The 16,154-nt window shown below is 42.6% G+C and overlaps 1 protein-coding gene across 15 annotated transcripts in view; it reads right to left on the bottom strand.

The window, feature by feature from the left end:
- Window positions 1-16,154, bottom strand: part of Ambra1 (autophagy and beclin 1 regulator 1) — a 213,024-nt gene that overhangs the window by 44,295 nt on the left and 152,575 nt on the right. For all 15 annotated transcript variants that reach the window (XM_016002829.3, XM_076570035.1, XM_076570034.1 and 12 more), the window contains one exon: window positions 4,456-4,566. In XM_016002829.3, the coding sequence (XP_015858315.1) occupies window positions 4,456-4,566 (111 nt within the window). The remainder of the gene's footprint in view (window positions 1-4,455; window positions 4,567-16,154) is intronic.

Genomic DNA, 16,154 nt, shown 5'->3' with positions numbered 1-16,154 from the left:
CCATTACTTGGCATATCTGTATAGAGGGTGATAAGGTAATTAATATCTACCAAAATTACAAATGCACCTTACTGTTTTTCCCTGCAGTTGGATTTCAAAGCAGCTCTCTTATTGACACTCATATGAAAAAGACAATCTGTAGCAGCTTGTATAGTAAGACTTGAAACTCCAAAGTCCTTCAACAGGACACTGGTTACAATGAATTATAGGTAGCTATTTTTTCAAAAGAGAAGAAGAGGGTGCGGGGCAGGGAAGGAGGAGGAGTGGCAGCTGTGGGGGCTGCTGGCACCAGCAGCAATAGCAGCAGCAGCAGCTGCAGCTGCCACTGGGAGTGATAGCTCATGCCTATAATCTCAGCACTCCAGGAAGCAGGGGCAAGAGGACTGCTGCAAGCTCCAGGCTAACCTGGGATACAAAGTAAGATCCCATCTCCAAAGAAGACAAGAAGAACTAGAGACAGCTCAGTGGGTAAGAGCACTTGCCCTAGAAGCATTATAACCTGACCTTCAATCCCTAGGGTCATGGAAAGGAATGCTATAACCACAGCATTGAGAAGTGAGACCTGCAGATCCTGAGAGCCTTCTGACTAGGCAGACATGGTGAACTGTCTCAAGGCAGTAAGAGGGAAAGCAATAGAGGAAGACTACTGACATCTTGCTTATGCCTCTGCATGTGTGCGACACACACACACACACACACACACACACACACACACACGAGTAAACTCTTTACAGCAATATGGAAGATTACTGAGATACACCGTACAGAAAGAGAAGTGCAGAAGAGCGTTATATAGCATGTTGTCATTTATATCACATAAAAAAAGGTGCGAAGCACTAGTCTGCAACTACTTACACATACATACAGTATCTTTCAAGAGATATGTAAGAACTAAAACTGATGGTGGTTACCTATCGAAACTTATGCTTTTTTTTTTTTTTTTTTTTTTTTTTGAGCCGGGGTTTCTCTGTGTAACACCCACTACTGTCCTGGAACTTGCTTTATATAGACCAGACTGGCCTCGAACTCGAACTCAGAGATCCGCCTGCCTCTGCCTCCTGAGTGCTGGGATTATTCAACAAGAGAAGGGCAGACTCCTTTGGATTCTTAGTAGAGTTGAAGGACAGTTTAGTAAGATGACTAAACTGTAAGGACCAGCCAGTAAGATGACTCAATGGGGAAAGCACTTGGCCTCACACACATGACGACTTGAGCATGACCCACAGAACTCATGGTGGAAGAGAACTGATTCCTGAAAGCTGTCCTCTGACCTATAAAAATGTGCCATGGCATGCACATACCTGCATCTGTGTGCATAAGCACACATAGAGTAATAAATAAAACAAAAACTAAACAAACAAAAGAACAGATTATGTGGCTTAGGGGTACTTAGAATAAAGTGGATGGTTGCTACTTAGGATTCACTAAGAACAAAGCATGAAAATTTAACCTCATTTCCCTTGTCTGACAGGAATACTAAAACTGGCATATCATAAAATGATACAGATAAAAATATCTTAATTATTTCAAGGTATCTATAAACTTTTACAATACTTTACACAAGACAGAAAACAGGAGAGCTTCCAACAGTCATAGTGTGCATGCCTGCAGCTCTAACACTGGAGGCTAAGGCAGGGCAGTCAGGTCAAGGCTGGCCTGCACTATACAGAGTTACAGTCTTTAGTATTTATTTACAAGATGTACTTTACTTTTTATTTATGTATATGTGTGTATATATTTTGGGGGGAGAGGAGTTATCAAGACAAGTTGTCTGTGTAGTCCTGGCTGTCCTGGACTTGCTCTGTAGATCAGGCTAGGCTTAAACTCAGAGATCTGCCTGTCTCTGCCTCCCAGGGGCTGTGCCACCATGCCTAGCATGTGTACACTCTGCATGAATGTATATCATGTATGTGTGGGTGCCCTCAGAGGCCAAAAGAGGGCACTGGATCCCCTGGAGTTACAGGCACTTGTGAGTTTCCCAAGGTGCTGAAACTGAACTCTACTCCTCTGGAAAATTAGCAAGTGCTCTTAAATGCTGGTCATCTCTCCAGTGCCGAGAAACTGTTTTGAACAGGGAAGAGCTTTAGATGTGAAGCTCAAGTACTAATAATTCATGTTCCAGAGCTGATCCAGGCGGAGTCCAAAACATGCCCCAAGGCTTAATGCAATTTCCCAACTGACTGACCATTTTTGCTAGTAATCTGAAGGAAGACTGAAAAGGGATGTTTATCAAATTAGATGATCCCAAAGACTGAAAGAGAACAGATCAAAGTTCTGAAAGGCAATGACAGGAAGATAATCCAAACTGGCCTTAATTTTCAAAAGATCCAACCACACACAAGTACAGAATGGCTGAATTTTGGCTTACTAACAATTATCAAGGGATTTTAAGTTATTGTAAATGCAACAGTAACTTCAAAAAAGCTGCTAAAATCTGTACCAAACATCACTGTATTATGTATTAGCTCATATCATGAATTTTCTGATCTGTTTTGCTTCACCCCACCTCCAAAGATAAAGGGGGAGAAGAACACATTGGAAACCACATTAGAAAAAAGGAATCTACAGACATTTGGTCTGAAGGGCAAGATGTAGCAGTAAAGGGCAGTGCACTTCCAGACAGCCGGAGGACTAGGGCAGTGCATTTCCAGACAGCTGGAGGACTAGGGCAGTGCACTTCCAGACAGCAGGAGGACTAGGGCAGTGCACTTCCAGACAGCTGGAGGACTAGGGCAGTGCACTTCCAGACAGCAGGAGGACCAGGGCAGTGCATTTCCAGACAGCAGGAGGACTAGGACAGTGCACTTCCAGACAGCAGGAGGACTAGGCCAGTGCACTTCCAGACAGCAGGAGGACTAGGCCAGTGCACTTCCAGACAGCCGGAGGACTAGGGCAGTGCACTTCCAGACAGCTGGAGGACTAGGGCAGTGCACTTCCAGACAGCAGGAGGACCAGGGCAGTGCATTTCCAGACAGCAGGAGGACTAGGACAGTGCACTTCCAGACAGCAGGAGGACTAGGCCAGTGCACTTCCAGACAGCAGGAGGACTAGGGCAGTGCACTTCCAGACAGCTGGAGGACTAGGGCAGTGCACTTCCAGACAGCAGGAGGACTAGGGCAGTGCATTTCCAGACAGCAGGAGGACTAGGACAGTGCATTTCCAGACAGCAGGAGGACTAGGCCAGTGCACTTCCAGACAGCAGGAGGACTAGGGCAGTGCACTTCCAGACAGCTGGAGGACTAGGGCAGTGCACTTCCAGACTGCTGGAGGACCAGGGCAGTGCACTTCCAGACAGCCGGAGGACCAGGGCAGTGCACTCCAGAGAGCAGGAGGACTAGGCCAGTGCACTTCCAGACAGCTGGAGGACTAGGCCAGTGCACTTCCAGACAGCAGGAGGACTAGGGCAGTGCACATCTAGACAGCTGGAGGACTAGGGCAGTGCACTTCCAGAGAGCAGGAGGACTAGGGCAGTGCACTTCCAGACAGCAGGAGGACTAGGCCAGTGCACTTCCAGACAGCTGGAGGACTAGGCCAGTGCACTTCCAGACAGCAGGAGGACTAGGGCAGTGCACTTCCAGACATCTGGAGGACTAGGCCAGTGCACTTCCAGACAGCTGGAGGACTGCCCATTTAAAAGGCAGTGGACAGATTGTATGGAGATGCAGCAGCAGAACAGGACCAATGAGATAAAGCGACATCAAAGGAAAGAAACGGTGATGGCTTGGTATGAGAAAGAACAGAAATGTAACACTGATGGCCAGGTGATCACTAAAGGCCACTTCTCAGGAATGCATCAGTCCTATATTAGGCAGAGGAAATGTCTACAGTGCTGAATAATGGGGCCATGAATTTCTTTTCTTTTTCTTTTTTTTTCTTTTTTTTTTTTTTGGTTTTTTTGAGACAGGGTTTCTCTGTGTAGCTTTGCGCCTTTTCTGGAACTCACTTGGTAGCCCAGGCTGGCCTTGAACTCACAGAGATCCGCCTGGCTCTGCCTCCCGAGTGCTGGGATTAAAGGCGTGCACCACCACCGCCCGGCTATGGATTTCTTTAAAAGGAAACATTTACCAGTCAGAAACGTTTGTAAATCAGGTATTAACCATACCAACTCATTTGGTTTGTTGAGACCCGGATTTGTCAACAAGTCTAAGGTCACTACAACATTTCTCAAGAGTCACAGATGTAGCTCATAAATCCTACATTCACTTTTTCTTCTCTTAGCTCCATCTATCTTTTAGTCTCTATGAACTTCTCCCCAAATTGCTCAGGGGAAATTTGCTCTGGACATTTCCCCTGAACTGTTTTCTGAATTGCTTAACTGGTAGCTGAGGACAGGAGCTTAGAAATAGTGTGTGGCCATCAACAACTCACTAAGAGACAGACAACCCAGTGCTACTTCAGTTTGTTTACCATTCTGTCACCTCAGCCATCAGTGCTCCAGTTTCACATTTGACTCACCATTGCTGATCTCTGGAAGGTCAAACTTGGTGAAGTCCCACCACTGAAGCCGGTAGGTAGTATTGGCAATGTTACTGGCCACAGCAGACTGTCCGTCTCCAATCACAGCCCCTGGTGACAGAGAACACAAAAGGAGCACATGAGACTACACTGCATTCTTTTTCTGTTTTTCCACAGAGAATGGAATAGAACACAGGAATTAGAGGAGAAAAGTTCAAGAGAGCTGGAGAAATCTGAATGGCAAGTCACTGAGAAGAGAAACTAGACACAACCTTTCACAAGAAACATTTCTATATGGAAATGGATCCCCACTCCTAAGTCCTTCCCATTATTACTTAATGTGTCAGGTCCTGAATACACACTGTCTAGGAGTATGTAGATCAACTGAAGAGACAGATGAGTTTTCATACAAATGCAGGCAAAGAAATCTGAGAACAGAAAAAGCAGATGGATTTCAGTTCTGGATGTCTGGGTAGCATGCAGCACTCTTTGGGAGAAGCAGTTGCTCCTCTGTAAATGACCTTCTCCTAATAAGCCATCTCAAAAGAAGGCTCCCTCCAGAGAAGAGGCAGTCAACACATGGTGACTGGAGGAGGCAGTAAAGAACAAATGAGGTCATATTTGTTAATCTCTTGAAATGCTGGCATATAACACAGCAGAAATTTATGAGCCTACCTTTGCAGCATGAGAATATTTTTATTAAGGCAATTTTTTTTATAATTCCCCCCTTCAAGAACTTCCGTGAATTCCAGATTCACTTGTAATATTTCAGTTTAATTTTCCCTGAGATATACACTTCAGTATGACATTTTTTCCTTGGTAACCAATTAAATAAAAAATTGATTTTTTTAACAGGGTGACACTTTAATTTGCAGTTGTATTTCATTTACATGAACATGTCATTTCCTCCTCCTCCTTCTGAGGTGCATTTCATACACAACCACCCTTTTATTCAGACAGAACCAAACCTTCTTAGGGGAAGAGAAGAGCCTTGTGTGCAAAGCAGGCTAGATGTATTCTCAGCTGCAGATCCTGTTAGTGCTGACTAGGCCTTGGGACAATGCAGTTTTATGCCAGGATGCACCAGTACCACCTAGCCCTAGTCCTCTGAATATCACTGTGAAAACATCTCTATTTGTTTCTGTTATAGAGCTACATTTATTATTCTTTTCTCAAATGATCAAGAGAGAAACTGCAACCATGACATATAGAAACTCATTCCTTTTCCTTTTATCCAAGGGCTGCAGGCCACTGTACCAGAAGTTATTTTTCAGTGTTAGTTTCTTAACAATCCTTATCTCAGTTTTAAATTGTAAGAGAAGGTACAAATAACAGTTCATTCCCTAGATGATGACACTTTCAGGTTATGTGGGTTAAACATAGCCAATATAGCCTTCTTGGAGGTGAAAATTGGCTTATGGGCCAAAACTATAATAACAGCCTCTAGGCCAGGAAGATGGCTTAGCAGACCAAAGTCTTCACCATAAAAACCTAAGAGCTGAGTTCACTCCTCAGAACTCATTTGAGAAAAAGCCGTGTAGTGGTGTCACCACCCGTAATCTCAGCCCTCCTCCAGCAGGAGGGAGGCCGAGAGAACCAGGCGGAAGCACAGCAGCAGAGACGAGATCCTGTCTCAAAAAGAAGGTGGAAGGATAGAAGCAGCTGACAAAGTGATCCTCTGACCCCTGCCTGGGCTCTGGAGGATGTGTGTGCTCTAGTTCTCTCCACCCCTCCCACACACAAATAAAGAATAAAAAAAATAGGGGCTGGAGAGATGGCTCAGAGGTTAAGAGCACTGACTGCTCTTCCAGAGGTCCTGAGTTCCATTCCCAGCAACCACATGGTGGCTCACAACCATCTGTAATGAGATCTGATGCCCTCTTCTGGCCTGCAGTCATATATGCTGTATACATAATAAATAAATAAATCTTTAAAAAAAAAAGAATAAAAAAAATAAGAGCCCTACAAACGTAGTATAATCTCATTAGGTCCCCCTTCAAGCACATGGATACACTGTGTGTGTGTGTGTGTGTGTGTGTGTGTGTGTGTGTGTGTGTGTGTCTGTCTGTCTGTCTGTCTGTTAGTCCCTGTCTGTCAGTCCGTCCACGGAAAGGAGAATGAAAAATGTCTTGGGAGAAGGATAATAAAAGTTGAAAATCACTATTGTAAATAAACTGAGAGCCCTAAAATATTTTAAAGTCTTGCAAAATCAAACATACTTCCAAACAGTTGTGATCTACCCAAAAGCACAAGGAACACAGCATTTGCAGGTGTTATGAATGTGGCCACTGACCTCAAACTCCTCCTGATGGCTCCATGATCTCTATACCATTCACACAAGGGGCATATTTAACCCTCCTTTAACACAGAAAATCTCCTTCAATAATCATAATCATATCTAGGAGCTGGTGAAATGGCTCATCAGGTAAGCCACTTGCTGCTAAGGCCAACGGCCTGACTTTGATCTCCTAGATCCACACAGTGAAGGAGAAAACTGTCTCCTATAAGCTGTCTTTTGAACTCCATATCTGTGCTGTGGCATGTACACACACACACACACACACACACACACACACACACAGAGTAAAAGAAATATACAAAAAAATCTGAATGTGGAGTAAGAGGGGGAATATAGGGAGGGACAGGTTAAAACTAAGGGCCAATTGAGGGGTCATATGGAAACCTAACATGGAAGAAGCTTCTTAAACTGTATGCATATATGGAAGGAATATAAATGGAGCCACCAAATAACGTGGAGACAAAGCCCCAATTAGACATCTCTAGCCACCAAATGAAACCACCAGTGCTGGGAATGAATTACATCTAATAGAGTTGTTGGCCAAAGGAGCTGCATGGAAACCCCAAACAACCAAGGCTATTGGCAAAGCTATTAGTTGTTCTCCACAAACTAATAAGGTCCTATTGCTGAAGACAATACCTATATAACTCACTGAATGTGGAGAAGTTGAGCTGGTGCCTACCTAGAGCCTTCACTTTTACTGAATAGTGTTCATAGTACCGTAAGGTACTCAGCACACTACTGAGGAGAAAGGTAAACACCAACCCAGCTACAAACCCTTCGATCTACAATGGTGTCCTGCCTGCAAGATGCACTGGTACAATAGTGGCACAAAAGTTGGGGAAGCCGCTGGGTAGTGGTGCACACCTTTAATCCCAGCACTCGGGAAGCAGAGGCAGGCGGATCTCTGTGAATTCGAGGCCAGCCTGGTCTACAAAGTGAGTTCCAAGAAAGGTGCAAAGCTACACAGAGAAACCCTGTCTCAAAAAACCATTAAAAAAAAAGTTGTGAAAGTAACCAACCACTATCTGAACTGGATTTAAAGCCCATTCCATGAGATGGAACCCATACCCATCACTGCTTGCTTGGCCAAAACCTGAGACTAGACAGGACATAAACCTAGGGGAAAACCAAACACCATTGTTCTGCTAAAGAAACAGCAATAAATGATTCTCAACAACATTCTGCTATATTCATAGATCAATGTCTTGCTCAGCCATCATCAGAGAAGTTTTCTCCTGCAGTAAATGGGAACAAATACAGAGCCCAACAATTGGACAATGTGCAGAGAGTGAGAGACCTTGAGGGGAAAAAGGGGTTTTCTCCAAGGGAGTCTTACTGGATATACAAACCACACTAAAGGACAGGCCCAATGCCCAGCAACAGATACAACTCAGTTGTATTATTATTATTATTATTATTATTATTATTGCTTCATGACATTTTGTATGGGCATTTTTCTGCTTTACAGGTCTTTTGCTTGTATATTATGGATTCCAATTTTGTGTGTTTTCATGATTTCTACATATGTGAATGTGTGTGTCTCTATATCTCTGTTTCTTATACTTATTCTTTGACTCCCCACCCCCACTTGTTTGTTTGGTCTTATTCTGGGATTTTTGGGAATGCCTGATTCTTTTGGTTTGTTTGTTTGTTTTGTTTTAAAACAGGGTTTCTCTGTGCAACAGTCCTGGGCATCTTGGAACTCACTCTGTAGACCAGGCTGGCCTCAAACTCACAGAGATCCACTTGGCTCTGCCTCCCGAGTGCTGGAATGAAAGTTGTGTGCCGCCACCACCACCACCACCACCACCACCACCACCACCACCACCACCACCACCACCACCACCACCACCACCACCACCACCACCACCACCACCACCACCACCACCACCACCACCTGGTTTGGATGTCTGTTTTCTAATGAGAAAGAGAAAGGGTATTAGGGAGATGGGGAGGATCCAGGAGGATTTGGGAGAGGGAAACCATGATCAGAACCTACTGTAAGAAAATCTATCTTTGCAGTTAAAAAAAAAATCTGATGTGGAAATTTTGCTGATTGTTGGGTCAAGAAAAAGCTTGGCTGCTAGGTGTGGTGGAGCACACCTTTAATCACAGCATTCGGGAGACAGGCAGGTGGATCTCTGTTTGAGACAGCCTGGTCTACAGAGCAAGTTCCAGGACAGCCAGGGCTTGTTACACAGAGAAACCCTGTCTCAAAAAACGAAACAAAACAAAAGGCTTAGATGACTGTAGGATTTCCTTCCTTCTTCCTTTTCCTTTCTGAAAGACTTTAGTGGGTTTTGTTTTATGACTCTAGAATCCCATAAAATAGAATAAGTCTGTAGAATTTTCTTAAAAGAACTGTGCTCAGATTTTCTCAGCCTCATTAATGATGCAAATCATTTAAACCATTTTAGTTAGAAGGTCTGCCACTTCCCTGGAAGGAATTACTCTTCATTTTGATATAGACTCCAATCCACTGCACTTTCAAATTGTTCCCCAGGTTTCCACATCTATTATCTAGATCACTGACATCTCCTTTAACAGTTAGTCTCAAATTGCTTCAGTTCCTTACCATTTCTTCTAACTTACTAGAAAAGCATATATCTAACCACAAACAGAGGGAGGTAAATTGGTTTTCTTCACGTATGATGAACTAAACACTAGTTTCTAAGAGAGATTGAAGAAACAAACTATATTTTAGGGGAGAGGATTAGACCTACAACCAGGAAAACAGTTCAGGAATCCACACATTAGCTTTGTAACTGGGAACACAATGAATTCAGCTCTAGCCCCAGCTTCAGAGACATCTATACAGCCCATGCTTCTGAGAAACAGCTGTGCCATAAATACATGTGTAGGGTGGTATTGTGAAGAGACTAGGGAGGGGTTCTCTGCCAACAGTGCCAGAACACTGCACAGAAACAGAGCTTGGCATCAGAGAGTCAATTTTCAGTGCCATGTAAACACAGATTAGGGAGTGAAAGATACCAGCAACAGATTAGAGTATTGTCACCAGGTTCTCTTTTGCAAGAACTGCTGGCCAACTGAGCCTGTCTCTTGGAAACATCAGGAAGAAAAAGTACTGTCCTGTTTAAAAAAACAAACCTCAAAAATCCAACCCACCATTTAGCAGCTCTGGCTGAAGGTGCAGGAAATGTGCCAGGACCAGTTAATGGACTGAGCCATGGAGTATTTACAGAGGTGGCATTCGGCCTCAGAAGCCAAAATCTGAGAGACAGCTAAAGGATTTCCAAGGCATAAAGGTTTTCACATGTGATAAACCAGACTCAGTATTTCTTTCTTAAAAATTGTTTTATTTATTTACGGAGGTAAAGTCTTACTATGTAGCGCTGGCTGTCCTGGAACACACTCTGTAGACCAGGCTGGCCTTCAACTCACAGAGATCTGTCTGCCTCTGCCTCTCAAGTACTGGGATTAAAGGTGTGCACCTCCATTCCTGGCTTTATTTTTTATTTTTAAAAAATTTATTTCTGCAAGGAGTGGTGGTGCATGCCTTTAATCTTACGATTTGGGAGGCTAAGGCAGGCAGATCTTTGTGAGTTCATGGTCAGCCTGGTCTACATAGCAAGGCAAGTTCAGGACAGCCAAGACTACATAGAGAGACCCTGTCTCAAAAACAAAAACACACCGGGTGGCGGCGGCGCATGCCTATAGTCCCAGCTCTTGGGAGAGTTCAAAGCTATCCTGGTCTAAAAAGTGAGTTCCAGGACAGTCACAGCAAGTACACAAAGAAACTCTGTCTCTAGAAACTAAAACAAACAAACAAAAAGCAAAAACACTTTTTAAAACCCACAAAAATGCATCTTTTTTTTACTTTATGCGCATTTGTCTGGGTGAATGTACGTGTACCATATGTGTTCCTGATGTCTGCTGAGGTCAGAAAAGGGTGTCAAGACATTTTGGAAATGGAGTTCTGAGTTGTCATGTAGGTGCTGGGAACTGAATCCGGGTCCTCTGGAGAGCAGACTGTACTTAAACTGCTGGGTTATCTCTCTAGCCCTAGATTCAATATTTCTTAAGCTCCATACTTACTGGTATTCCAAGTCAGATCACTGATTAGGGAACAGGAAAGAGACTTGTGTACTGGAGAACATTTGGTAGAATCTCTGGCTTCCACTCACGAATACTGTCCCCTCTACACAGCTGTGACAGAAAATTTCTCCAGACCTCACCAAATATTTCTGATTGATAAAAATCATTCCTAGTTGTGAGGCTCTATGCCACCTATACTGTAATTCCAAGATCAGTAATCTAGGATCTATTTGAACTGGTCATGGTCATATAGGCCTTTAATTATAGCAGTTGGGAGGCTAATGTATATAATGTATATTATTATTCATATTCCAGGCTAGTCTGGCTATATAGTAAATCTCACCTCAACCAACCAAATCAAACCAAGAAAGCACTGTTATTAGATTATCTGCTGCTAAAGGCACTCAAACTGGCTGTGACATTATTCACGTCAGATATTAGGTCCAAAGAAAATTCCAATTTCCTAACCTCCAAAAGGTAGCCAAAATATCCAGAACTGAGCTCAGTCTGCACTACGGAGGATTTCTGGGGGTTAGATAAAAGCTTATTCCTCAGGAACTTGTGGTGCCAGTTCCCTTCTACCTAAGAGTCATTTCCCTTACCTCTGGCAGAAGGCACATATGGCTACCTATGGCACCTATCAGCATATCAAAGTGCATGCTGGCCTCCAAGCTCCTTCAGTATCGCAAGTATCTGTTACACATTTCAAAGTCCATGCTACAATCCTAGTCCTTCTCACATCTTCCCCTCCCCTAAATCCCCTCCAGTTCACAGGCTTCTCTTCTCTAGCTACTAATTCTCCTTATAACCCTGCTATTCTTGCTATGTTCTCTCTATGCTCTGCTCCTGCTCCTCTCATTATGTCTTCTCTATTCTCTGTCCCCTGCTATCATCCCCTCTCTTGCAGATAACTATGGCCATGTCTAGTCTGCTGGCCATGGTCAATCTACTTCTTTCTCTTTCTGCTCTGGAGTCTTCCAGATATCTCTGGGTATTCTTTCTCTCATATCTACAATAAAAACCTTCCCTTTAACTCTGGAGCAGCTATGTCATTTATACAGAAGGAAATTAATAAAAGGCATAGAATGATGTACATACTTCTTAGCAAACCTTGGTTTTCTATTTCTACCTTTGATTGGAGCTGGCTTGAAATAGGATCTTACAGTGTGTACTTTGTTTTTAATTATGGTTTCAAAAAACACAGGTGAGTCAAATGGACCAGATTTTGACATTTCCTGCCAGTATGTACTTGTGTGACTTTTTGTAAATTAATCATTTGAATCTAGGTTTCCTCATCTGTTAAAAAAAAAAAAAAGTATATAATAGTTTGGTATGGTGATATGTAGTGATATATTATGTACCCTAATAAAACTTGCCTGGAGATTGGAGGACAGAGCTAGACACTAGAGTAGACATAGAGGCCACACTGGAAACAGAGCCCGCAGTGGTGGCACACATGCCTTATATATCTTTCTCTGCCTTGCTGTCCACTTCCTGGGATTAAAGATGTGTGTATTTCCCAGTACTGGGATTAAAGGTGTGTGCTACCACTGTCTGGCCTCTATGTCTACTCTAGTGGCTAGCTCTGTCCTCTGATCCCCAGGCGAGTTTATTAGAGTACACAATATATTACTACAGTGATGCATGTCTATAATTCCAGTGTTATAGAAATAATATGCCTTCTCAGTAAGAAATCATTCCACATACTTAGAAATGAAGGAAAGCTCCTTGCTAAAGCACCTGGCTAGTAGTGGCTAACAGCCCAAAAAAGAGACCCCCATTACAAGATTTTATTAATTCATATACATCTTAGGCTTATATATTCCACAAACGCTGTCATCCTTAAAATTCTTTTGAGTGCCAGCCCCAGTTCACACTTCAAATAATTTAAACAGAGATAGGAGACTGTAAGTCTGGCCACTTAGGCAGATAGGAGATTTACACAGCAAAGACATTACATATTGCCAGAATTATTTTAATTACATCAGTGTTGTTCTTTTTTGAATAGTTGTTACCCAGCGTCATCCCCCCCCCCCCCCACCGCCGGCACAACTATGTTTTTTATGATAAAAGCACAGGGAACTTAATAGCAGACCAAAAACTCATGATCATTGTGAACATATGCTGCCCCCATGAGTTTCCCATTATAACTATGTCTTTTGTTGTGGGAAGGGAATGAGGCATAATGACTGGTCAGTCCTGGTGAATAAACATTTATATCCTAGCATCCTAAATTTCAGACCTGTTAGCATACTACTTTATCTTCAGGGTATTTCGGAGACAATGCTCCCTTAACTAAATTCTACTTATGTGACTTAATGTCTCTTGTGTCAATCTATTAACAAATACTTTATAACATCAATCCTATTACTGATATATATTCCTCTATATCATTCAGAAGGTAGAAGCAGAAGGATCATGAATTTGAGGCCAGCCTGGAAAAAAAGAAGCAAAAAAATAAACAACAAACCTTCTTGAAACTAAATTAAGAAAACCAACAACCTGGTTTTTAAAATGAGCAAAGGACTTGAACAAATAACTCGATAAAGAAGATATGCAGATGGTAAATATGCACATGAAAAGAAGCTCCAGGCCAGTCATTAGAGTAGCAAATTTAAATAACAAGGAGACATCATTGCCCAGGTACCAGCACTGCGAAATTTAAAGCAGTGATAACTCCAAATGCTGGCAAGACCTGGAGTAACATTCTCTGCTGGGGGGAATGTAAATGGCACACCTACTTTAGAAGACAAGTTTGACAGTCTCCAGGAAGACTGAACACACTCTTACCATATCATCTGTGACAGGTTAAGAGTGTGCAGAGGTTCCTCCATCTTATGTTCTTGCTGAGGCCATGTCAGGTTTAGCTAGAATTTGATCTCTTTGATAGAGGATCCCATGGGAAATTACCCAACTCTATTCTAGGCACAAGAGGTCAAGATGCCCCAATTAACTTAGCTTCTGATAAACTGCTTGCTTGTGCAAACGTCCCCCTGCTATTGAGTGAGAAAACAAAATGTGGTTTTTGCCTTTAAAAGTCCCTTGATCTAAATGCTCAGGGTCTAATGATACACCCCACCCCCAATAACTGAGTATAATAGTCTCAGCCAGCTGGAATAAAGACTTTCAATTGGCTATAAACTGTGTCTGAGTGGTCATCTCTGGTGGGCTCCTTGTAAAAGATCCCAAACTCCTGCTCTTTGGTATCTATTCAAATGAATGGAAAACTTATTTCCACACAAAAACCTATACATTGATATGTTCAATACTTTATTCACAATTGCCAGAACTTGGGCCAGTCAAGATGTCCTTCAATATGGGGTGGATCACGATGAGATCTACTAACAAGAAAGTGGTAGTGAATGTTCTAAAAACAAAACAAAACTCTACCACGCCAGCCTGAAATCTTTGAGTTCAAGGCCAGCCTGATCTACAGTTGAGTTCCATATTCGCCTGAATGACATAGTGAGCCTGGGGGTGGGGGGTGGGGGAAGAATATATATATCACTAACATATTGTGAAAAGACAGTAACTGTGTGTGTTATTTGTGTTATTAGTGAAAGAAGTCCAAAGGCCAAGGATCACATGATTCCAACTAAAAACAGAATATTCCTAATCTGAAATGCAAAAACTAGAATGGTTGAATTACATATGTATGCAACTATGCTTAGCTTCAAAATCTGAAAATTTTCTTTCTTTTCTTTATAGTTCCTGAAATCTGTAACTTGTAGAGCACAGATGCTGGAGAGTCGGCTATGTGGTTAAAAGTGAGGGCTGTTCTTGCAGGACAGAAATTCAATTTCCAGCACCCACAGCAGGCAGCTCATAATCCAGTATAACTCCAGCTCAGGGAATTCAATGTCCCCACTTTGGCTTCCACACAGACACACACAAATAAACCCCCCTCCCCCGGGGTTTCTCTGTGTAGTTTTGGTGCCTGTCCTGGATCTTGCTCTGTAGACCAGGCTGGCCTCGAACTCATAAGAGATCGGCCTGGCTCTGCCTCCCCAAGTGCTGGGATTAAAGGCGTGCCCAGCAACACCCAGCTGAAATAAATTTTTTTAAAAAACAATGATGCACAGTGTCAGATATTGGAACATTCTGAATTTTGAATATTTAGATTTAATGATGCTCAATCAGCAGAGTCTAGAGTTACAATCATCATAGTCACAACAGTCACTGGATAGGCCTATAAATCTGAGAGCTTGCATGCATCTCTGCCTGTTTGTCTCAGACTCAAGTCTACTGTTGCTTAGAAAGAAGAATTTGGAACCTTTTGCCAAAACAGCTTCTTAGTCTGTCTCCAAGATCTGTTCTAGGAACAGGAAAATGAAGAGTATGATTCAACAGTTCGGTAAGACTACTGAACAATGGGAATCATTAGCAAATCTATCAGAAAAGCTAATTTGGGGAGGGTAAAAAAGGGCAAGCTGCAAAGAAGGAAACGTTTAAATTACATTCGAGTCCTACAAAATCTGTTTCATTGGAGATTGCATAATTTAGAATGGCCATGTGCTGCTGCTGGGAAAACGGAATAAGAATGGGGCTGGGGGTGCAGCTAAGCAGCATAACTTAGTAGCAGAACCAAGCACAAGGCCCTAGATTCCATCCCCAGCAGTAAGGAGGAAAGAAAAGTGTGGATGGGGATGCAAGCACAGCACAAAATTACTCTCTCTGCCTGGCTGTCTGTCATACAGGAATTTAGATTCAACCTGCTAAAAGGTTAGCAAAGCTGAGCCTAGAAAGCCCAGGGCAGGTCCAAGTGAACAAATTTAACAAATTTTCAGAATTCTTAGAAAGCCATATATTGTAGAATCTTATTTACATGAAATACCTGGAACAGACAAAGCTACTAAAATGAAATGCACATTAATGGTTGCCTGGGGCTAGAAGGAAGTAAAGAAGAAGAAAAAGTGGCTGTTAGTGTCTATGGGTTGTTTTGGTGATAAAAATATGTGGAACTATATAGATAGTAGAAATGGTTGTTTTACTCTATTAAGAACCACTGACTTACACACTGAAAATAGGTAGGGTACACAGTAGGTGAATCATGTCTCAGTGAGGCTATTTAAAAACTAGCTGAACCCAGGCATAGTGCGGCACAACTTTAATCCCAGCCCTTGGGAAGCAGAGGCAGGTGGACCGCTGAATTTGAGGCTGAATTTGAGGTCAGAGCTATTTAGGCCAAATTAAAAAAAAAAAAAAAAAGCAGAAAAACAAAAAAACCCCAAAACTAGCTAAGGCAGGAAAACCATGAGTTCAAGGCCATCCAGTGCTATTTGTAAAGAGCCCGGCTAGACAGTACATTACGAGACAAAACAAAAAAAAGGTCTTCAACATA

Source organism: Peromyscus maniculatus, chromosome 4, assembly GCF_049852395.1.
Source record: "Peromyscus maniculatus bairdii isolate BWxNUB_F1_BW_parent chromosome 4, HU_Pman_BW_mat_3.1, whole genome shotgun sequence".
Taxonomy (NCBI): domain Eukaryota; kingdom Metazoa; phylum Chordata; class Mammalia; order Rodentia; family Cricetidae; genus Peromyscus; species Peromyscus maniculatus.
This window is presented reverse-complemented; position numbering and strand designations above follow the sequence as displayed.